The 24,784-nt window shown below is 41.6% G+C and overlaps 1 protein-coding gene across 1 annotated transcript in view; it reads right to left on the bottom strand.

Moving 5' to 3' along the window:
* TYW5 (tRNA-yW synthesizing protein 5) overlaps positions 1–24,784 on the bottom strand; it is a 37,718-nt gene that overhangs the window by 11,040 nt on the left and 1,894 nt on the right. Inside the window, 5 exon segments of the mRNA XM_029606036.1 lie at positions 7,366–7,453; positions 8,637–8,774; positions 13,800–13,844; positions 17,621–17,690; positions 24,554–24,708. Of these exon segments, the coding sequence (XP_029461896.1) occupies positions 7,366–7,453; positions 8,637–8,774; positions 13,800–13,844; positions 17,621–17,690; positions 24,554–24,708 (496 nt within the window).

The raw sequence follows: 24,784 nt of genomic DNA, 5'->3' as shown, positions 1-24,784 counted from the left end.
CCTCAGGGGCCTCGCTCTCTTTTCTCTATTTCAGATTGCAGATAGGAACCGGTACTCGCTCCTCGAGGGCCCATGTTCCTGAAGACTCTGAAGATTCTCTACTGCCTAGAAGCTATTACAGATACAATCAAGAGTTGCCACCGCTCTCTCAGAGTTTTCCCTGGGACCAGGTTCTCGCTCCTCGAGGGCCTAACTCTTTCCAGCTACTTAGCCTCCTTAAGATTCTATGTGAGATTATCATCTACTACTGGCTATGTATACAGCATACCCTGTCTATTCACTATCTATAGTCTCTCTACAGCTCAGCACCCTGGGATCGCAGTTCCAGTACCTGAGGGACTTCAGCCCTGCCGGGCATACCTGCTCACTACTGCCACCTCTGGTGGTTCTACTAACCTGTCTAATAAAAGAACTCTCTGTGTCTGTCTCCATACTCAAGCCTAGCCGGTGGTCCTTCTCAGGATATCCTCTTGGGGGCGCTGTCATCTGCCATCGGCCCAAGGATGCACCTATTTACTACAGTGTGCTCACTCCTCCCACTTCAGGAGCTGAGCATAACAGAGTGCTAGCTCTCATCTGTGTCTCCACCCATCAGACATCAGAACCATAACAGATTGCAACTCAGCACGGAGATTATACAGAGTGCCAACTCCTCCCCTCTGGAGGAGCAAACCTCTAACAGATCGCTAACTCCTCCCTCCTAGGGAGCTCACCCTAACAGATTGCTAACTCCTCCCCTCTGGGGGAGCAAACTCATAACACTATTCCCCTACCCAGCACCAAGATCATTGTCCCCACCACCTCTCCGGAATCTCTATTTACAAACCCAGAGGGTCTTCCTTCTTCACCAGCATAAGGACACGATCTCCCTCCTGCAAAGTTGCTGATACTATACTAAATGATATTGCCTAGCAACAGGCAGTGACATTCAGCACAGTGTTGGCAATACCAACAGGAGGGAAATTGCATCCTTCCTGTCCACGAAGAAGGAAAACTCTCTAGAATCATTAGCAGAGATTCCCAAAAGGTTGCAGGGAGTGGAGGGATCAATCTTCTTGATGCAGGGCGGGGTCCACATGAGAAGCTTTGGGCAGTCGGAGTCACAGATCTGGGGTGGGGGTGGGGAGATGGAAACAGGGGATCATGGCTCAGGGGATAAGCTTTAGGTGTCCAGTTACAGCCATGGCTAAGCCTCCTAAATCTAGGCTAAGGATCCTAAATCTAGGTGAATTTTCAGCTGAATTTAGGTACCTAGTTTTTAGCTGAAAATTTCCCTAAATCTAAGCAACCACATTTTTGCCACCTAGCTGAGGTCTTTTCCTTGAGTTGCTGTGGTTCCTTGACAAAGCTGTTGTGTTTTCCAGCTCTGAAGAAGTACATGTTCCAGGCCATGTCAACTGGAAAGATGAGAGGAGAAAGCCCAGGACACAACTAGTAGTCCTAGTAAGCAATAAACAGTGGGATCTGGGGGCGCTATTCCGCGGCCGATGGGAAAGGACGTGTGAGTGCAGAGCTCCGTCCCCACGTGCCGAAAATACCTCTTAAACATCTGATTACCTGACTTTTTTGCTTCGGATCTCACGGCAGCGGCGGCTGTCCACATCGCACCAGCTCTCATGGCGGCAAAAAAAACCAAAACAGACAGACCTTAAGCAATTTTCTTACGGGAAATCGAGCGCTGATGAGGGGCTTGTGGGCACGGACCAGACCTGCCTCGATTCTGACGCTGCCGAAGCATCAGGTGATGTGGTCGGAGTCCTCCCCCAGCAGACCCAGCCCGTCGCGGGAGACGCGGGAACGAGGGAGGAGATGAGAGGGTGGTTTATGGAGCTTCGCGCCGATATGAAGCAGCACAAACAAGACCTTATGTCCTCCATTTCTGACATTAAGGAGGATTTAGCTGCCTTAGGACACCGCATGGATGAAGTAGAAGTGCGGGTGGATGGTCATGGGGAGACCATGAACAAAATGGCGGCTCAACAGCAGCAGTTCACCAAAGATTTATCTGACCTTTCTGAAAAATTAGAGGACTTGGAAAATAGAAATAGGGAGATCCAATCTCCGGATCAGAGGTGTGCCAGACAATTCGGAGTATGCAGATGCCCTTAGCATTGCACAGCAAATCTGTGTTTCCATATTGCAAACTGAGCTCATAGACCAGGATAACAACTCTGTGGAGGCCCCTGCAATCCGGCTGGACCGAGCTCATCGGGCCTTGGGACAGCGCAAAGAGCAGAGATCACGGGACATAATAATTTTTCACAGTTTTCTGCAGAAAACACAGGTCTATGAAGCAGCCAGAAAGCAGCATGACATTTTGTGGAAATCTCATTCCTTAACAATCTTTCAAGACCTGGCACCAGTGACTCTTAAACGCCGATACGACCCGCGTGAAGCCACAGCAGCCCTGCAATCAGGAGACATACGTTACAGATGGACTTTCCCATTCGGCCTGCAATTCCAAGTTCAAGGCGTGACATACCGTGTCAAGACACTACCGGAAGCAGTGGAGGCGTTCCAACAGGCTCAGCTACCAGTCACGTTCTAGGTACCCAGGTACATCATGCCTCACTCAGGGCTGGAAAGGGAGGAAGATGCCTCCGCCGACAATCAGAAGATGCTGGAGCCTCCATGTCAGACCAGGGTTGAGAACTGCTGGCATCCTTCTTGATTTCTCTGACCAGTATTTTCCACATAGAGTTGGCATTGGAACTTGACTCTCACGTCCCCTTTTCTCTTGGGGCACTTCCATTTTTCACAGCTGCTTGGGTGGATTCTTCTTCTGCTCTATTGAGACATACGGGGTTACGTAATTACTTGCATTTTGGTATTTTCATGTTGTTATGTTATATTCTCATTACTTATAGGGGGGGACGGCTTCAGCACGAGAAGCTCCCAGTGTGCCGGGTGTAGCTGAAGCCTCCTGAAGGTTTGTTTTCCACTAGGAATGGTGGAATGCATCCCGCTACCTGGGGATGACAACAGGGTATTTTTTTCTATTGCTATGTGAACCATGAGTGGAATATACTGATTGTGTTGGGCGACCATATATATTCCTATACTGGTATGGATCCAGAACTTGGTGAGCTTTGGGATTGGCCACACGCACACCTAATCCACCTAGAGTATTATTTTTTGACTTACCATGGCTTCTAAACTGATATCCCTGAACATGAAGGGGCTAAATACGCCCCAAAAAGAGTACTTCTCAAAAATGAATTACAGCTGCACCAAGCTGCCCTAGGCTTCGTACAGGAAACGCATATCCGGAAGCGTTTTGAGAAATTGCTAGTTTTCCCCTCTTATCCCAGTTCCTATTGGGCAGCCAGCACAAACAATTCCCGATACGCAGGGGTGGGGATTCTTATCTCTCATACCCTAGTCCACGATCTGATACATAAGGTTCTGGATCCACAGGGCAGGTATTTATTACTTAAAGTGAGGGTGGGCGGTCGTGTTCTGACCCTGGTTAATGTCTATTTTCCTAATGTGAACCAAGAGTCTTTTCTGAATGAGGTGGACCAGTTATTGTTTAGTCAGGCAGAGGGAGATATCATATTAGGGGGAGACTTTAATATGTCCAGGGACCCTAAGATCGATAATTCCTCCAAGACCAACGCTGCTTTCTCTAGGTTGCGCAAAGCGTGGCACTCCTTCTTGATTCGTTGGCATCTGGTTGATATTTGGCGGGACAGACACCCGACCTCGAGGTCCTATACATTCTTTTCTAGACCACATGATTCCTATTCCCGTATTGATTATCTCTTTATTGGTGCTCATATTCATAACCTGGTGAGGGCGGTGGGTATTGATAGCATAACGTGGTCTGACCACGTGCCTGTTTGGGCTACCCTGGCCTTAATGGACACAGATGGAGGTCTGCGCACTTGGCGTCTTAATGGTAGTTTGCTGAAAGACGTGGACTTTACCAAGCAGTTAGACTCCCGCATACGGGAATACTTTAGTTTAAATAAAACAGACGGCATTGTCTGATGTCACGCTTTGGGAATGTTCTAAAGCGGTGGTCCGAGGGCTTTTACTCTCTTGAACGACTTTTTGCAATAAGGAGCGAGAGGGCAAAAGGTCAGTGCTGGTGTTAGAAATTGCTCAGCTGTCGCACCAGCATGCTGCTACCGAGTAGCCTGTACTTTAGCCTGTAAGAGGCATGTATAAAGATAAGTTACGCTCCATAGACAACGCTTATGTAATTCACCAGTTGAACATGACTAAACAAAAATACTTTGAGGGGGGTAATAAGGCAGGTCGCCTTTTGGCGCAGAGTTTGAAGGTGATGAGGGCACAAGACCTATAATTCCCAGGGCAGAATGGAAACTATTTCAGAGGGCATTCACAAATGCTTTTCTTATTTTTATGCCCAGTTATATATCCCAGAGGCATCTATACATGATGCTGGCATTGACAATTATTTAGACTCCATGTCCTTACCAACACTTACGGAGGACCAACAGCATTTTTTAGATGCTCCTATTGCAGTGGATGAAGTCACACTTGCCATTAAGATCTTGAAGCCAGGTAAGGCGCTGGGGTTGGATGGCTTTATGGGGGAATATTATTGGCAGTTTACACCAGCACTGGTGCAGCCTCTCACTGATATGTTTAATGCACTTAGGGACACTGATACCATCACCGCTAATGCAAACACAGCTGGGATTTCAGTCATAGCAAAGCCAGGTAGGGACCAGACATCCTGCGGCCACTATAGGCCCATTTCGCTGATTAACGTGGATTTAAAGATTTTGGCCAGAGTACTTGCAGATAGATTGAATGGGGTTCTTGTCAATCTAGTTCACCCTGATCAGGTGGGTTTTGTCCCAGATCGTTTGGCTGCGGATAACGTCCGTCGGATTGTGGACATCATAGGTCTCGTTCGACATGACAATATCCCAACTGTTTTGTTATCTCTGGACGCTGAAAAAGCATTTGATCTTGTTCACTGGCCCTTTCTTTTTTGCACATTGGAACATATGGGATTTGGCACTTTTTTTTTATTACCTGGCTATGGAAACTCTATGATCACCCTTTAGCTAGAGTCAAAATTAATGGCAGCTATGGCCCACCGTTCTCTATTGGTCGAGGCACACGTCAGGGCTGCCCCTTATCTCCCTTGTTATTTGCCCTGTTCCTAGAACTATTTACTACCTGTATACGGGAGGCCTCTTCTGTGGCCGGGGTTCATAATTGGACAACACCACTTTAAAATCTTGCTGTTTGCGGATGATATTATACTTATCCTAACTGACCCAATTACTTCCCTGCAAGGTGTGATGTCCGAATTAAAGGCTTTTGGGGCTGTCTCAGGGCTTAGAGTAAACTTTGATAAGTCAGAAATTTTGAATGTTAATCTTCCCCCTCAGGACGTAGCGATCTTACATCACAGCCTACCTTTTAAATGGGCCAAAATAGCGTTGAAATACTTGGGAGTTCGTATAGGAGCTACAGTTTGCCAGTTATTCACCCTGAACTACATGTCCCTCTTACAATCTATTGAAGCTGATCTCCACAAGTGGTCCAGACACATATACTCCTGGCTTGGACAAATAGCCATTATTAAAATGAATGTTCTCCCCCGATTTTTATACTTCTTTGCCACCATCCCAATTTTGATCTCACCCTCTATCCTTCGCAGGTGGTAGCAGAAGATTTTTGGGTTCATCTGGCACAAAAGACCACCCCGGGTATCACGTGCCACTTTGTATCTTGCTAAAGATAGAGGTGGTTTGGGAGTCCCGAATCTACACTGGTATTACTGCGTGGCCCAGCCCCGCGCTCTAATTGTATTTCACACCACACATAACATTACGCTATGGGTCTTTCTGGAACAGGCAATTCTGGGGGGTTTCCCACTCTCCGCACTCCCATGGTCCTCTTGGGCCGCAGTCTCCTACATGCCCTACCACCCTGGGTACCACTCTTTGTCTTTGGCAACGGTGGAAGTCCCTGTTAGTTGGGAAGGAGCTCTATACTCCCCTCACTCATCTTTTTGATAATGCTATTTTTCCCCGTGCCACCGTTGCTGAGGCAGAGAGACCATGGCTTGCAGCTGGTATTAGATATATAGAGCACGTTCTTGTTCAGGGTTCTATAATGGCATGGGAGGCATTTTGCTCTCACTACCATCTTTTAGATGTGGACTTTTTATTGTACGCTAAAATATATCACTTCCTTAAGAGGGCCATAAGACAGGGTACTCTGCGCCTCACTGTCACATTGTTTGAACATTACTGTCTCAATGTACACAAGATGAGGGGTCTTATTTCAAAAACTTATACTTCACTGGCGGGGATGGCACCGGGTCAGTTCTGCCAACAGAAGGCATGGACGGCTGATTTTGGCCACCATTTGGACGCCGCTGAATGGTCCCAAATTTTTTTTGACCGCATACAAGTGCTCTATCTCCGCTAATCTTCAGGAAAACTATTACAAACTGCTATACCGCTGGCACTATACCCCTTCGCTTCTTCATCGATTCAAACCCATCATATCTGATGCATGTTGGCGACAGTGCAGACAGATAGGAGATTATTATTATGTTTGGCGGCAATGCAGGAAAATTAGCAGCTTATGGGCTGAGATATTTAAGTGGCTCTCTCACATCCTTCGGGAACCTTTAGAGGTCAAGCCGTGGCATGCCTTGTTAACTATGCCATTGGCATCAGTGAATAAATCACAACAAAGGTTTATACAACAAGTTTTTATTGTCACTAGGATTGAAATAGCAGTACATTGGAAGGCGAGTGGCATTCCCAGTCTTGCTCAAGTTTTCCATAGATTACACAATGCTTACCAACTGGAACGCCTTACGGCAGTACATTATAATCACATGAAACCCTTCACTGCAACCTGGGAACCCTATATTACTTGGATGGTGGATCAGGCCCAGGGGGAGCCTAAAGCTCATAGGTCGGGTGTTCCGCAGTGATGAGTCTGGCCTGATTAGTTCGATCCTCTCACTCTTTGATTTCTCTCACTAGGCTTGGGATCCCCCAACAGTCCTAATGTGCTCTGGTGCCCGGTACACTCGAAGTTATGTATTTTTGTCACTCGTTCAATGGTTGTTTCTATTTCTGTTTCAGGGTGGGAGGGGGGTTGAGGGTTGTATTACTATTTTCATAGTTATGATGATTGCTGTTCTGTCTGTACATACTGTCTTGCGTTTGGTACGATCTGACGATTACCGGTATTTGCTTTATTGTTCTAACAAGTCTGATTGTAAGGCTTTCTTTTGTGCAATCATTTAATAAAAAATATTTAAATTAAAAAAAAAACCAGTGGGATCTTTGCAGAGCAATGCAGGGGCTCCACATAGAGATCACAAACACATTCAAATCTAAGTACTTACTGTACCCGTTAAATATAAATAGGCTGCATCTCGCGGACTGTACAGCACAACGCGCTTCCTTCCTGTCACCTGGATTAATAAATTATCCATCACCTGAAAGTAAAACAAAGTGTATTTTTGTATCCATCTTGGAACCTTCTACCCCAAATGGCATGCCTGGGTCGCTATCACCTAGCCAAAGTCCTTTCCCCCTCTTCCTGGAATCAAGCATGTCATCTTCACAGCATGCTGGATCCCAATGACTGATGGCCCTGAACAAGAGTCTGCATGCTCACAGTGTGCAGTGCCTTCAACCCGAGCCTCTGGGCCAGTCCCAAAACTTACAATTAAAAAAAAAAAAAAAAGGTAAAACTTGAAACATGAATATTGTTTGAAAAACAGAAATGTCCCAAAGGACTGAACTTGAATCCAACTCTGATGTCTTGAATGCAACATTGATGTTTTAAAACCATGATAATCCATCCATTTTTCCCAGAGAATTGAAAATAAAAATAAGTGCCATAAAAACAATCCTACAACTAATTTACATTCAGCTAGTCAGATTTTTTTCATTTTGCGTCTAATCCTTTAATTAGAAGCATCAAAAAAGTAGGACGCTAATATAACATTTGATCTAGGAGATCACACAGATCAAACCATGCATGAAAATGCAGGAAATATCAAACGATGAATATAGTATGTGTATCCTTAACTGAAGATTAGAAACCAAGGGCTTGCTTTACTAGGTTTTCTTCACATTGACAGGGAATGGGGGAAAAAGCCTTAGCAAATCCGGCCCCTAATAAAATACTCAGGTTGGTGGTGTCTTATGCTCAGACTGATCCCCAAAGCAGCTTCTAACTTCTAAAATAGGGGTTCTCAAACATGTTCTGGGGACCCACCAACCAGTTGGAGTTTTCAGGATATCCTCAATGAATATGTTAGCCAGATAAGATTTATTTGGTTAACTTACCCAGGATATTCAGCTTGGCGCTACTTAAATAATTTCTATCCAGATATGTTAGATCTGCTTTATAGCAGGTTTATCTGGATAAGCATGAATATTCCTACTTAACCAGCTAAGTTAGTGGATAAGTAGAGCCGCCCCAATCTGCCCACTGCCCACCCATAACTTACCAGCTATCTGCGCAGCTGGATAAGTGATCTATCCTGCTAAGTAGCATATGAATATCGGGCTCCTTATGGTTTGCTGGGGAAAACTATTATTATCAGAGAAAATACACAGGATGAGTATACTATCAAATATAGACCAAAAACCTCTGCATGTACTCCATACATCATAGTGGGTCCAGAGTTGTAGCCCAGGGGAGCTGATTCGGAAAACGCTGGAGAAGAACTGTTCCTTTTCAAAGAATTCAGGTATCTTGATATCTTCTGCCAGTGTGGGAAACTGCTTCCTGATATCAGCAATATCCTATTGTTTGAAAAGAACAAGGCATCAGAGACAAGCCCAAATTGCTAGATGATCTCCGTGAGTGATGTCCACGACACTTTCTGTCCCTGGTTGCTGAAATTTTTTAGATTCCATAGAAGCTCTGGAATTACAACAATGCATCTCTGGTCCAACCCATAGTGCTGGCCACACCTTAGATTTAGTGTTTTGTAATCTAGAATGGATAAATACAGATCTCTCGTCTGTATCAGTTAAACACATCCCTTCTACTGACCATTGTCTTATTTCTTTTAAAGTTAGCTTATTAACGTCTGTGACTCATACCACCATTAGCAACCAACTTATCAAGAGATGTGGCCCTGTCGATATTGATAGATTGAAAGATGTTCTCCCAATAGAACTTGCAGCAAGTCACAGATCTCTGATGAAGCAGCAAATTGTTGGCATGAAACAAACATCACAGTGATTGATGAACTGGCCCCTATGAAAAAAATTTCTGTAAACAAAATTAGGCGGCTAAGGACTTCCCCTTGGTATAATAATGACTTGAAAAATTGTAAAAGAGAACTGAGACATAGAGAAAGATGATGGCCAAAAGACAGATCACAAGACAGTCTAAAAAGGTTCAGAATACTTTTTGGTCCAAACTATATCCAAAAATACCACCCTCTATGGGAAAATCCTCCAAGAAAAAATATAATTACAAAAAATAGGATAGCTCCTATCATATTAAACACTCATAATATATATTAAACAACTATTTTAACCATTTTTATTACATACCTACTACATGTATCACATTCAATTAATAAATTCAAATTTTTACAAAACACTATCTCATATCCAATTAATGTAGTTTTATATTAAAATATAATTACAAAAAAATATACTATAAAATAAGCCATGACCCTCTGAACCTCGATAGGGCATGGTTTAAACAGAGTCCCAAACAAAGTGTCCATCAATGCTGTTATTGTCCACTAAATACAATCTGAGCAGTTTCAATGATGAAATACACATGATTTGTTGTCACTTTCTTGTGGATCTGTTGTGTTCCTCGTCTTTAATTGCTGTGGTTATTTACTTATAACAGAGAGGGATCGTTCAGAAAAAGGCTCTTACTACTCCTATTATGTTCCTTGTCTTTAATGGTTGCTGTGGTCATTTATTTATAGCAGAGCAGAATCGTCCAAAAAAGGCTCTTTTCTACCCCGACACTGCAGCATTTCAGCACGAAGTGCCTGCATCCGTATGCAGACTATAGACGTGCGAGCTATGAATAACAAGCAGGCAGAGATTTAATACAACTAGATGTGAGACTTCATGACTTTAAAAGGAACGCAACAGTCTCTGAAATATGCAGGAACAGACTTTCATATCCATTAGGCCCCATGATGCAGGCACTATGTGCCAAAACACTATAGTGTCGGGGTAGAAAAGAGCTTTATTCGATGATTCCACTTTTTATAAGTAAATAACTGCAACAATTAACAAGGAACACAACAGATCCACAAGAAAGTGACAAAATCTCCTGTGCATTTCATCATTGAAACTGCTCAGATTGTGTTTAGTGGACAATAACAATTACAGCATTGATGGTTACTTTGTATGCAACAAAGGATCCATCTGAAGAAAATAGAAAAAGCATAAGAATTGTCAAGTTAAGTGTAAAACACAGATAAGACAGGCTAAGAGAGAATCTGAAATGAAGTTAGCTGTAGAGGCAAAAACTCATAACAAATGCTTTGGATAAAAATATATCCAAAGCAGGAAACCTGTGAGGGAGTCGGCTGCATCGTTAAATGACCAAAGGGTTAAAGGGGCTCTTAGGAAAGATAAGACCATTGCATAAAGACTAAATTAATTCTTTGCTTCTGTATTTACTAATGAGGATGTTGGGGAGATACCAGTTCCAGAGATGGTTTTCAAGGGTGATGAGTCAGATGAACTGAACCAAATCATTGTGAACCTGGAAGATGTAGTAGGCCAGATTGACAAACTAAAGAGTACCAAATCATCTGGACCCGATGTATGCACCCCAGGATTCGGAAGGAACTCAAATGTGAAATTTCATTTCTATTAGTTAAAATTTGTAACCTAGCATTAAAATCATCCAATGTACCTAAAGACTGGAGGGTGGCCAATGTAAACCTAATATTTAAAAAGGGCTCCAGTGGTGATCTGGGAAACTATAGACTGGCGAGCCTGACTTCAGTGCTGGGAAAAATAGTGGAAACTATTCTCAAGAGAGAGAGAGAGAGAGAGAAAGTGAGAGAGCGCCTATAGGAGTGGCACCATAGCAAGCAGCTATTTATTCTACTATAGGAGGCTCACCTAGTAACTCGAGGTGAGGTTTAGGTAGTAGTGTAGGGGGTTAGGGGCCACTTTTACATGCAGAGTGAGACGTACAAACAGAACAATACACTCTTGTGAAGATTTGGTGTCCTTCGGAGTGAGAAAACTCACATAAAGCTGAGATTTGTACTCTGTTCTCTCAACCTAGCTTGATGTTACCCAGATAGAGAGTCCATCAAGCTAGATTGAGAGAACAGTGTACAAAATCTCACCGTTGTGTGAGTTTCCTCACGCCGAAGGACACCAAATCTTCACAAGAATGTACAATTCTGTTTGTACGTCCCACTCTGACCGTAAAAGTGACCCCTAACCCCTACACTACTACCTGAACCTCACCTCGAGTTACTAGGTGGGCCTCCTATACAGATATAAATAGCTAACTACTACAAGGGCCTTGTAGATAGTCTCTCTCTCTTTCTCCCCTTGCTGGCACACCCCTTTTTCTTAACGCAGGCGATATCACTGCGTTATTAAGACTTTTTGATGAATCTAGGGGTCTGTTTGGTATGCTCATGTGGCACCTGCTGTGTTCTCCTGTCTTGTCTGTGTGTGTCATTTGCTTCAGTTTTCCTTCTTCCCTCTCTACTGTGTTGTACACACTGTAGTATTGTTCCCCTCTGAAGTATAGGAGTAGCCTAGTAGTTAGAGCAACGGGCTGTAAACCAGAAAAGCCAGGGTTCAAATCCTGTTGTCTCTCCTTTTGACCTTGGGCAAGTCACTTCACCCTCCACTGCTTCAGGTACAAACTTAGAGCTTCATTTACCATTTATGGGAAAAATGTTTAGTAAATAAGGCCCTTAGATGTAAACTCTCTGGGGACAGGGAAATACCAACAATACTTGAATGTAATCTGCTTTGAAGTGTCTGAAAAGTGGAATCTACTATAAATCAAATACAAAAAACAAATTCTGTGCTTTGGCCACAGTCTTCTGCTGCATGCAATGAAAAGGTACATACTGTTTCTATATTCCCTTAAAAGTATCTGTCATCTTGCTTGTGCTTGTCTTTCTTGGTTGCACTGCATGACTTCTCTCTTCTGAACATCCTGCTTTTGCATGTTTTCATTACCCCTAGATCCAAGAAATGGCACCTCTAATGGTTGCTTTCTCTGTTGTCTATGAAGCATCCTGACTCCTTTTTTAATTCTCCTTCAGCCTTATCTGGACAAGCTAGAGGGAGGATGGCAGGGATGGTTAGTAAAGTGTGTTGAATGCTTGCCAGGTAGATGGGTGCTATCAATGTTACTTTTCAAAAGATCAAAAAATGTGCTGTGACCATCATGGTACCCTTTCCGTAAAAGTGACAAGATTTTTAAAAAAATGTCTTTTTTCCGGCATGTTTTTCCTATTCCATTCCAATGGAATTAGATAGAGTAAATGAAAAAAAGAGGGTAATACCAACTAGCTCCTGTGATTTTCCACAGGAGGAAAAGAAAATTAAAAATACATTTTTCCTTCCTCAGATAATAATGGGAGACAAACAAGGTTTAAGGAAGGCTGCCCAGAGTTACTCCTGCTCTGAGTAAAAATAAAATATATTTTGAAAAGTGGTCTCAAGAGACAAAAGGATTAATAACCCTTCGAAGGAAGGGCTGGAATGGCGCAGAGCCCTGTAATTGAGAGTATAAATCGGCACTGCCACCCGCTTCCTCCAAATATGTTTTTCAGGCTTTTCCCAATAACTTTTGGAGAGAGAAAACACACTGAATCGCACTGAAATATCCCCTTTTATAGAGTAGATATTAGAGGCCTGCAGCCCCACAAATGCTGTTTCATGTCATTTCGAAGTGAGGGGGTTACAGGAAGTTTTGGGGGTTTCATGGTTTTTTGTTTCATTTTGTTTTTTTTATTTTCAATATAGTGTACAGTAAAAAAATGAAACAAAATCAGAATGAAATTGTATTAATGTTTCTTTTCGTTTTCAAACATGAAATGAAACAGCTTGTTTTGTTGGTGTCCTCATGGCATTTGAAATATCCCTAGTAGATATTTGTCTGCTGTTCATCAAGTGAAACAATCCCTAAATTCTCAGAGATGTAAATGTGCAGCTTAACGCGTGTCTTGGAACTGGCAGGTAATGGAATGGGTTCATATTGGAAAGATCCATTTCTCCTACTCACACAATTGTGAAATGAGCTAGCACAGATATGCTAGAGGTGCAGCTCTGTGCTACCCTGGAGGGGGCTGCACTTTAAGTGTTTGTAATACGTTTTAAGATTATATCTGGATGTTAAAATTTGGAATGTAAAATATAAAAACATATACATATGTAGATAAAGATATATAAATATATGCACAAACATACATACCTATAGGGCCTCATTTTCTAAAGTATCGCAGGCCTGCGGTACTTTAGAAAAATGCGGTAATGAGGGGCGGGGGGCAGAAACGGGGGACGGTCCTGCGCTAGCCGGCAGCGATCGCACCTTCGCGGTGCGATCGCTGCTGGCATCGCGCCCAATAACTACACCATAGAAGGTGTAGTTATTGGGCACGAAATAGGCAGTGAAAAGGCCCTTACCTTTTCGCTGTCCACGCCATCCTCGCAGAGTTGGCCCTGGTGACGCCCCGACTCCTCCCCTTCCGGGGCCGACTCTGCCCAGATGTAGGTAGCGCAGGCGTGCGCTACCTTCGCTAGCTGTTAGCGCAAGCCTGCGATAGCCTTAGAAAATGTTGTGCTTAAATTACTTACCTTTCGTGCATCTTCACCTAGTGAGCGCAAGTAATACTTTTCCTCCTTAATAGAAAGACAAAAAAACATATCATTAGTATTGTACAAAGATGTTCAATACAATCTCAGTAGCTTAATTAAGGACTGATCAAAAAATGTGCAGCCAAATGTTAAACTTCCAAGAGAGTCAGCATGACCTTTCTACCTGGCAGCCACTTGAAGTCAAAAAAACCAAGGATACATTTTAATGAAACCAGTAATCCCAGGGGACTGAAGCAGAAGAGACACCCATGCTGCTCTCACTAGAGATTTAAATTGTTTTAATAAAGTTTCTCATATCTGATTCATTACAAACATACCTGAAACAGGATAAAAGTTCTGCAGGAAACAAAATGCAAGGTTGAATCTTTAAGGATAGAAATTCCAGGTGGAAAGGGGAATAAAATAGTAGTGGGGTTGTACTACCATCAACCTAGCCAGAATGAATTAAACAATGAAATGGTACAAGAAATTAGGGAAGCTAACAAAATCAGCAGCACAGTAATAATGGGTGATGTCAATTACCCCAGCCCTGACTGGGTGAATACTACATCAGGACATTCTAGAGAGGTAAAATTCCTAGATGAAATAAATGACTGCTTCATGGAGCAGCTGGTACAAGAACCAACAAGAAGGGAAACTCTTTTAGACCTAGTCCTTAATGGAACAACAGGATTGGGTGCGAGAGGTAACAGTGTTGGAGCCACTTGGCAATAGTGATCACAATATTATCAAATTCGACTTAAACTGGGGGGAGTGCATTAACAAAATCTACTGCGACAGCATTTAACTTTCAAAAAGGTGCCTATGATAAAATGAGGAAAATGGTTAGGAAAAAATTGAAAGGAGCAACTGCAAAGGTTAAGAGTTTAGCTCAGGCATGGAAGTTGTTTGAAAATACCATCTTGGGAGCCCAGACCAGAGGTATTCCACGCATTAGAAAAGGCGGAAGGAAGGCTAAAGGACTACCTGCATGGTTAAAAGGTGAGGTGAGAGAGGCTATAATACCTAAAAGAACAGCTTTCAAGAAATGGAAAAGGGATCCAAATGAAGAAAACAGGAAACAGCATAAGCTGGGAAGAGGAATGCAAAGCATTGATAAGGAAAGCAAAGAGAGAATTTGAAAAGAAGCTCGCCATGGCAGCAAAAACTCAAAATTAAAAACTTTTTCAGGTACATTTGAAGTAAAAAGCCTGTGATGGAGTAAGTTGGACTATTAGATGATCAAGGGGTAAAAGAGGCACTTAGAAATGACAAAGCCATAGTAGAGAGACTAAATGAATTCTTTGCTTCATATTCACTGAATAAGATGTAAGAGAAATGCCCATGCCAGAAAATGATATTCAAAAGTGATGATTCAGAGGAACTGAAACTAATCTCAGTCAACCTGCAAACTGACAAACTAAAGAGTAGCTAATCACCTGGACCAGATGATATACATCCCAGAGTGCTGAAAGAAATGAGAAATGAAATTGCAGACCTGCTAGTGAAAATTTGTAAACTATCAGCAACATCGTCTATGGTACCTGAAGACTGGAGGGTTACCAATGTAATGCCAATATTTTAAAAGGGTTCAAGGGGTGATCCGGGAAATTACAGAGCAGCAAGTTTGATATATGTGCCAGGCAAAATGGTAGAAACTATCATAAAGAACAAAATTGCTGAACATATAGATAGACATAGTTTAATGGGACAAAGCTAACATGGATTTAGCAAAGGGAAGTCTTGCCTCACAAATTTGCCATTTTTTTGAGGGCGAAAATAAACATGTGGATAAAGGTGAGCCAGTTGATACAGTGTACCTGGATTTCCAGAAAGCATTTGACGAAGTCTCTCATGAAAGACTTCTTAGGAAATTAAAAAGTCATGGGGTAGGGGACAGTGTCCTATTGTAGATTGCCAATTGGTTAGTAGTTAGTAGGGCTAAATGGTAAATTTTCCCAATGGAGACATTTTCCCAACAGGGATCTGTTGTGGGACCACTGCTTTTTAATATATTTATAAACGACCTGGAAATAGGAACAAGAAGTGAGATAATCAAATTTGCCGATGACACAAAATTATTCAAAGTTGTTAAATCACAAGAGGATTGTGAGAAATTGCAAGAGGACATTACAAAACTGGGAGACTAGGCATGCAAATGAAATTTAATGTGGACAAGTGCAAAAGCTATATATTTCACGGTTCCACATTAGGAGGCACCACCCAGGAAAAGGATTTAGGTGTCATCATTGACAATATGTTGAAATCTTCTGCTCAGTGTGTGAAGCAGCAGCCAAGAAAGCAAATAGAATGCTAGGAATTATTAGGAAAGGAATGGAAAATAAAACAGAGAATATCATAATGCCTCTCTATAGTTATATGGTGCAACCTCATCTTGAGTATTGTGTGCAGTTCTGGTCACCACATCTCAAAAAAGATATAGCAGACTTATAAAAGGTACAGAGAAGGGTGACCAAAATGATAAAGGGGATGGAACAATTCCCCTATGAAGAACGGCTAAAGAGGTTAGGACTCTTCAGCTTAGATGATTCAGGTCTATAAAACAGTGAGTGGACTGAAACGAGTAAATGTTAATCAGTTGTTTACTCTTTTGAAAAATATAAAGACCGGGGACACACAATGAAGATATTATGTTATACATTTAAAACTAATAAGAGAACATACTTTTTACTCAAGCTCTGGAATCAGAGGATGAGGTGAAAGCTATTAGCGTAGCTGCATTTAAAACATGTTTGGACAAGTTCCTGGAAGAAAAGTAAATTAACCATTATTAAGGTAGAGTTGCAGAAATCCACTGCTTATTCTTGGGATAAGCAGCATGGAATCTGTCTACCCCTTGGGATCCTGCCAGGTACTTGTGACCTGGATTGGCCTCTGTTGGAAACAGGATACTGGGCTTGATGAACCTTTGGTCTGACTTAGCATGGCAAGTCTTATGTTCTAACTCTTTTCACATAGGACCATCCTTTAAATTCACTACCAACATGAGCCAGGTTTGAACCAGTGATGTAGAGGTGAAAGGCTCCATAAAACTGGGCCAATCCCCTTGAGCAATCCAGTCCCAATCCTTTACCATTCTTAAAAGTGTGAATTAGGACAAGGTCTTCAAAACCTGAGTACATAAAATAAAGTGACATTTCTAAAAGTAGTGAAAAATAACCTTAATAGCATTAGGCCTGTGTTTGCTTTGTCTCAAATAAAAATCTTTGCTCTTTTCATCCCAATGACACTGCCTCCTCCCTTTCTTTTGACACCTTCCCAAAGTCTCTCGCGGCACTGTCTTCTGTAGTATGTTCTTTAGTATTTATAATATCACCATACTATATGCCTCTTTACCTTTTATTTCAAATTGTTTAGAAAATGCAATATTTAATTCTTAAATTTTCTAAAGCCCTTGAAAAACAGAACTTTTTTTTTTAGTAATGAATAGCTAAAAAATAATGAGCGAGAATAATGTAAAACTGTGCCCTGCTTACTCTTTACTAGTAATGAATATGGATTGTGGTATGTCGTACCTTATTGTGGTACCTTGTATCCAGTTGTTGCTGCTGCACTGCTGTGTTGTATCTATTGTATTTTTATTATTAAATTTTTTATGCTCTGTGTGATGCTGCGGCATAAAACAAGGGCAGAAAAAATCATAAATAAATACAACGTTTACAGATATCCATATTGTGGCCACCAAGAATTCAGAGAAATCTGAAAAAATCCGAAGCCATAACAGGCCAGGATGTCAAAGGCACAAAATGAAAGGAAACGAGGAAATAAAACTACCATCAGAAATGCCATATGGTAATTACCTCAGAAATAAAATACTCGCTGTGCTTTTCTTCTGCAGCTCTCTGTACAAATATATCAAAGGGCAGGGTTCTGAAACACAGGAAAGCCATTCTATGAGGTAAAGCAGACACTAATAATCCAGGAAGCTTGGCTTTCCAAGTAGTCTCACGACATTCATTTCTGGCACAGTAATCTGGCTCAGAGATACCGATATCTAAAATGTGCCCTGAGGATATTAAAGATGGGGGAAGAGAGCCCTTCAGCATCCTCTAGATTTCTTCCCACAGACAGATGGCACCAGGCAGCAGAACTGATCTAGCCACGGGCTGTCAACAGTAAGTGGCCATGCGAGCCCCACGATCCAGTGGCACTATTAACATTAACCCTACAGCTACTATTTATTCTTCAGAAGGTGGGCACTAAGCTGCTGAACACTAATTTAAATTTACTATTTCTATTCCGCCATTCGAGCCTGGTCAGAAACTTCAAAGCAGATCACAATACAAGTAGGCCTTTGCCATTCTCTTCTTCGCCCTTAAAACCTGCAGCTGTTTCTCTGGTCAACAGCATGGCCATAAGGCTTCCCCTGAGCTTGAAACCGTAACTACTAGCATGCTGGTCACTCAGGGGACATATAAGACTGTGCTAAGTAGCAATGAATTACACGCTTTCTTTACCCTCATCCTTGGAATTCAAGCATCTAAAATTAGGTCCTTCTGAACTTATTAATCCAGATACATTTTGTAAGTACTCAAAAGTTAGGCTGATATTGTTTCATTCTTTCTTTTTTTTTCAAAAGTCCAACACATGCACAGTATTAGAAGTGTAAAGAAATACTTTAAAAGAAAACTTAATTTATGTTTGATACAGTTTCTCTCCCCTGAAAACAAAAGCCATTCATTTCAGACTGAAACATCTCTCCCGCCCTCCACATACACACGTACATCCCGACATTGGTGCTGCAGATCTTCACTTTTGTATGTCACAAAATGTATTAATTAATAATTTGATTTATATTCCACCTTTTGGCAATAAAAGCACCAAAAGAGAGGTCCATATTCAGCTGCTGTGTGACTTGGCAAGTTAGCTGGAAAAATGTATCCAGCTAACTTAGCCTATATATTCAGCACTGCGGCTGTGCCACTGAATATATCGGCTATCCTAAAGTTAGCTGAATAAGACTGTCTGGCTAACTTTAGGACAGGTTTACGGGATGACTAAACTTAGCTGGATAATTATTTATCCGGCTAACTCAGCTCCTCCCAGCTACACCCTCAGAATGCCCCTGACTTATCCAGCCAAATTTTTCCTGGATAAAATGTTATCTGGCTAAATGCTTCTGAATATAGATCTCGAAATGTCCTCCCAGTTTTCAATGCAACTACTAGTTTATTTATTTATTTTATTTATTTCAAATCTTTTCTATACCGTCGTTAAGACAGATACTGTCACAACGGTTTACAGTAAGGCACAAATTAATGTTGCTAAATGTATCAAATTATATCAATTAAACAGGTGCCATAATGGTTCAGTAACATAGTTTTATAATAAATATTAATTGGTAAATGTGATAAATCATGTCCATTTCTATCATTATCAGTTTTGAATACAAGAATAGATTTATAATTGTATCTTATCCTTTAGTGGTGAGTGAAAAATAAAATAAAATACACACATATTGATTAAGGTGATGTGTGCGGATGTTCTACTGTCTGCACCCTACACTTCCCTGGATTCTATTCTCCATTCTCTTTGTGATAAGCTTGTTTAAAGAGCCATGTTTTTAAACATTTTCTAAAGGTTTTGATGTCTCTTTGTAATGTGATCTCTAAAGGCATGGTGTTCCATAGTATAGGTCCTGCTAAGGATAGCGCCCTTTCCCTTACTTGGGTTAGTCTTGCTATTTTGACTGAAGGAATAGTTAGGAGTGCTTTGTTGGCTGATCTCAGGTTTCTGTGAGGGACGTGAACGTGAAGGGCTGTGTTCAGCCATTCTGCTTTTTCGTTATGTATTAATTTATGTATGGTGCATAGTGTTTTGTACTGTATTAACATAGAAACGACAGCAGAAGAAGACCAAACGGCCCATCCAGTCTGCCCAGCAAGCTTTCGCACTTTTTTTTTCTCTCACATACTTATCTGTTTCTCTTGGCTCTTAGTAACCTTTTTTATTCTATTTCCCTTCCACCCCCGCCATTAATTTAGAGAACAGTGTTGGAACTGCATCTAAGTGAAATAGCTTAATAAGTTAGGGGTATTAACCACCGCAATAAGCAAGCTACACCCATGCTTATCTGTTTATACAGACTATGTAATTCAGTCTTTGCTCAATTCTTTGCTCAATGGGTAACCAGTGTAGTTCAGCTAGGTTTTCAGTGATGTGGTCTCTTTTACTTTTACCAGTCAGAATTCTTGCAGCAGTGTTTTGTAGCATTTGGAGTGGTCTCAGTGTGGTGTATGGTAAACCTAGTAGTGGGGCATTACAATAATCAGTGCTCGCAAAAATTAAAGCTTGTAACATTGATCGAAAATTGGTAGTTGTTAGTAGTGGTTTTAGTTTTCTGAGAATCATGAGTTTGGCGTATCCTTCCTTTACTTTTAAAGATATATGTTGTTTCATGCTTAATTCCGTGTCAATTATCACTCCGAGGTTCCGTACTTTCTTACAACCAAGACATTCATCTACATGTAAACAAAGTGATGACCCTGATCAGAAAGAGGCCCTGGACAAAAGTTTTGGTAGCTCTTTGATCCACGATAAGGACAACACTTTTAACTGCATTACAAGAACTGTGTCTAGCCTGCATCCAAAATCAAATGCTTTGTAAAACCTGTGTTCTAGAGCTCTAGCTTGGGGTCATTTGGAACAACACAGGCTCAAAATATTATTTGTATTATTTCTGTCTATCCACTGACTAACAAAGCAACCACTCCACTGTCTATCTGCTGAAAATTTGTAGAACACAGCTTTCAGCATTTGCATGTCCCCACACAACATAACACTAGTTTCCATAAGATAATGCAGTAGCATGGGAGAGTGATTTTTTTTTTTACCAAACATTTTTCTGCTGCTTCTTTAGACTTCCATCTCAATCAAAACTAGGGCTGGGATCTGGCACCATGAAGCTTCATTCACAGGTAACTAGGGGGAGCAGCAGGTTTCCCCTATTATATATCCCCTCCTGTAATGGGATTGCTTGGCCTAAGTATGATATGTTTGGCTTAGGATAGTTGTATTATGTTATTTTAATGCAGTTTAGTCATTCTGGGGTAGATTTTATAAAAGTACGCCGGTTTTTAATAGATATGCGCGTAGCTGCACGTATCCTTTAAAATCCGGGGTCGGCACGTGCAAGGCTGCGCAAAATCGGCAGCCTGTGCGCACCGAGCTGCGCAGTCTGCTTCCGTTCCCTCCACCCCCCCGCACCTTCCCCTTCCTTTCCCTACCTAACCCACCCCCCAGCCCTATCTAAACCCCCCCTACCTTTGTTGCACAAGTTACGCCTGCCTGAGGCAGGCGTAACTTGTGCGCACCGGGCCGGCCGCCAGCACGCCATGGTCCAGTCCAGGGGCTGGTCCGGTGGCCGCGGCCACGCCCCCGATGATGCACCGGCCGCGACACGCCCCCCCCAGGAAAGCCCCGGGACTTATGCGCGTCCCGGGGCTTTGCGCGCCGGCAGCCTATGCAACATAAGCTCGGCACGTGCAGGGGGAGCTTGGGCCAGGTTTTTGGGGGGTACGCGCGTACCCCTTTGAAAATCTGGCCCTTTATGTGTACATTGTATATCTTATTAATAATAATGTATTTTATGTATTTGCTGTATATTTCATTGAAACGTATCTGTAAACCGGTATGATGTTACCACGAATATCGGTATATAAAAATAAACAAATAAATAAAAAATAAATAAATTTAGAAGGCAAGCATCACTGGACTCCGTATTCTCATACGGATCCCACATCATGTGACTGTACAAACTGAGAAAACAGAAGAAGTAAATAACAGATGTGCAGGCTCAGTGGTGAGCTCAGTGGTGAGAGGGTTAAAGACATAAGAGAAAATGAGCTGTTTGGCACTCTGGGCTATGTTTTAGGAACATACCTTCTGATGTGCAGACAAAAAGATTATAACTAACAGCGGCAGGGGAGGGAGATGGCAGAGGGACAGACAGGGGGAGAGAATCCTGAACCTTCAGCTGTCTGCCTAATAACTATAAGAAAAGTATTTATATTATATTGTTGCAACTACTGTCTTTGCTATATCTGTATATCACCTTTATTGTATCGCTTTCTGGAGCTTAACTTAGCATTAACATTAAACATACTGCTTATCTTGGAATTTACAGTTGTGCAAAATCAGAGTGTGAATATGGCTTTGTGTTTTCTTGAGTAGCAGATCCTGTCAGGAAGAAAAAAGGGCCTATTTTAAGGTAATAACCTAATTATCGCAATGTGTGCTATCATTTCACCACTGGACACGGGGGAGGGGGAGAGAGAGAAATACTACCGGTATCTACCAGGCCCTTGTAGTGGGCAGCTATTTATATTTGTATAGGAGGCCCACCTAGTAACTCGAGGTCAGGTTTAGGTAGTAGTTTTTCACATGAAAAAGTTTTTCACATGAAAAAACACCTTAACACGAGTTGATAAATGACCCTGTATGTCTGCCTCCTCTTGAGAAAGTAGTTGTGCAAATCAGGGCTGGACATGCTGTCTTTTTTTGACAACTGGCTTTATTTAAAAAAAACAACAACAGACTTTAAAGATTATTCTTTGGATTTGAAATAAAGTGTTCGACTTGTGTTCATATTCCTGTGCACAATTGATAACTATTGGTGCACATCTTTTTGAGTAAGGATTCTCTCATCAGTACATCTTTACTAGGAACTACTAACTTTGAAGCTCAATAATTGTTTTAATTGCATATAAATGATTTTATATAAAATATATTTCCATCATTAGGTAAATGATTGACAAAAAGCACTTATAGCTTTTGAGCATATTAAGTTAAAAAGACCCTTATGTCTGATACCCCTTTAATACATGAAATATATATCTTTTTTATTCATTTTTTTCATATGGCTTGTTTTGGGAGACTGGAACTAATAAAGTTGTTTTGAAATTTAAATATGTAATATCCTCTTTTTTGATATGTATAACTCATAAAACTCCTAGCCAGATAAATAATGTTTCTGGAAACCATCCATACCCAAATTTAAAAACAGGCAATCTGGGGGGAGTTCCAAGATGGCTGACTGAAGCGTGGTCGACGAGGACGTTCGCTCTTGCTGAAGCTACCAGGATCGTAATATTGATCGAACTTGGTAGATATTTACCTTAAAATTACTTTTATGGGACGGAAAAGAAAGCCGAGGACTGTATCTTACCCCGCGATCTCTCCTGGGCAGTCATTCACGGGACCCATGAACGCCCACGTCTCCCGCAGTACTCCTTTGCCGGGGAACCAGCCGCTGGAGAGCGGGGGAGGGGAATTTGAGCTCCCCTCTCTCCCTGGCTCTATTTCACCATTGAGCCCGGCGCAACGAACGCCTCCTGGTAACCCTGCGGATGCGAGACCTACCTCGATAGCTGTAGAGGCTCCGTGCACCCAAGTGGTACAATCGGTTCTCTCTGCGGGGCACAGCGAGGTGGGGGAGGAATCCGCAAGCCCGACGGCCATCTTGGGTGAAGGAACCAGGAGAAGAATGAGAGACGGGGGAAGAGAGGAAAACCTCGGAACCGACCAGGAGCTTGCATGGACTGAATTAACAATTCCAGAACTGCCCTCAGTCCCAAGACCAGGTGAGATATCTTTAATCTCTATTTGGGATGCAATAGCTGAGTTACGTGCTTCTATATCTAAACAACTGGCACCGATAGTTAAAAGAAGTAATGAAATGGAACAAAAAATAACATCGTTGGGAAATACAACAGTGGATTTAAATCAACAAATATCTACTATCAGGTTTCAAGCAACTTCTATTCAACAATCTCAAAGTATATTGGCTAAGGATAATGCTAACTTAGCATTAAAAGTGGAGATGCTAGAAAACAATATTAGAAACAAGAATTTGAGGATTATAAATTTCCCCAAAGTCCCTCTTGTTTCGCCACGGGATATGTTCAAGAGATATCTAATTGAAATTCTTAAAATCCCTGAAAATGCCATTCCACCTACATCTAAAATATTTTATCTGCCAACGCCTAGAAGGAATATAAACCAGCAAAGGGGAGGAATGGAAGTATTACAGCCAGCAATGGAGCCATTAATGGACTTGACTGCTATAATTGAAACATCGGACTCAGACATTGCAATTCCTGCTACTCTTATAGTTTCACTGGTTCTGGAGCCTGATCGGGACTGGTTACTGAAATTGTTTTTCAGGCATAGAACAGAAACCTTTTTGAGATTTAAAATAAATATTTTTCCTGATGTATCTCGTTCAACGCAGAAGAGGCGTAAGCAGTTTCTACTAATGAGGTCTATGGTACAACAGATAGGGGGTCAATTTATTTTGAAATTTCCTTGTAAATGTTTGGTGAAACATCAAAATGTTTCTTATGTTTTCTTTGACCCTCCTCAGTTGTCACAATTCCTAATAGGGAAAATTCCTGAGTGTGGTTTAGAGGTAGAATCTCCACCCGTAGACTCTCAAGATAGCGTTCTGTAAATATTTTGCGTACTGCATCGCATCAGTCAATAAGCTTTCTATTATAAGTATTGTATTTACAATTTTCTTTGGATAGTGTCTGGTTAACTCCCCAATATTGAGGACTTTGAATGGTATTGAGTAAATGTAGAAATGTTTATAAATATTGTTTCCTGATATTGCTTTTCTGTAAAACAATACCTGTTTTCTATTCAAGTGTATTCTTGTATTTAATTTGAGAAAATTCAATAAACAAATAATAATAAAAAAAAAAAAACAGGCAATCCCTTGCTGAAATAAATACCTGTAAACAAAGTTCTTGTTGAGAAAGTCCATCTGTGGTTCTGGGGAAACATGAATCTTCACTTCCTTATTTCCTCCCATCTTAGAGAGATAATCCACTGTCCATTTGGTGAGGCAGGACCCCAAGTCAATTCCCTTGAGCACCACTGGCTTTCTCTGCAAAGTGAACAGAAGTAACTTCAGGGCACTGCACCCAACCCCTAACTGGGGAAAGAGGCTGTCAATGGCTTGG

Source organism: Rhinatrema bivittatum, chromosome 6, assembly GCF_901001135.1.
Source record: "Rhinatrema bivittatum chromosome 6, aRhiBiv1.1, whole genome shotgun sequence".
Taxonomy (NCBI): domain Eukaryota; kingdom Metazoa; phylum Chordata; class Amphibia; order Gymnophiona; family Rhinatrematidae; genus Rhinatrema; species Rhinatrema bivittatum.
The sequence above is the reverse complement of the archived record's forward strand: the minus strand, read 5'-3'. Positions and strand labels throughout refer to the sequence as shown.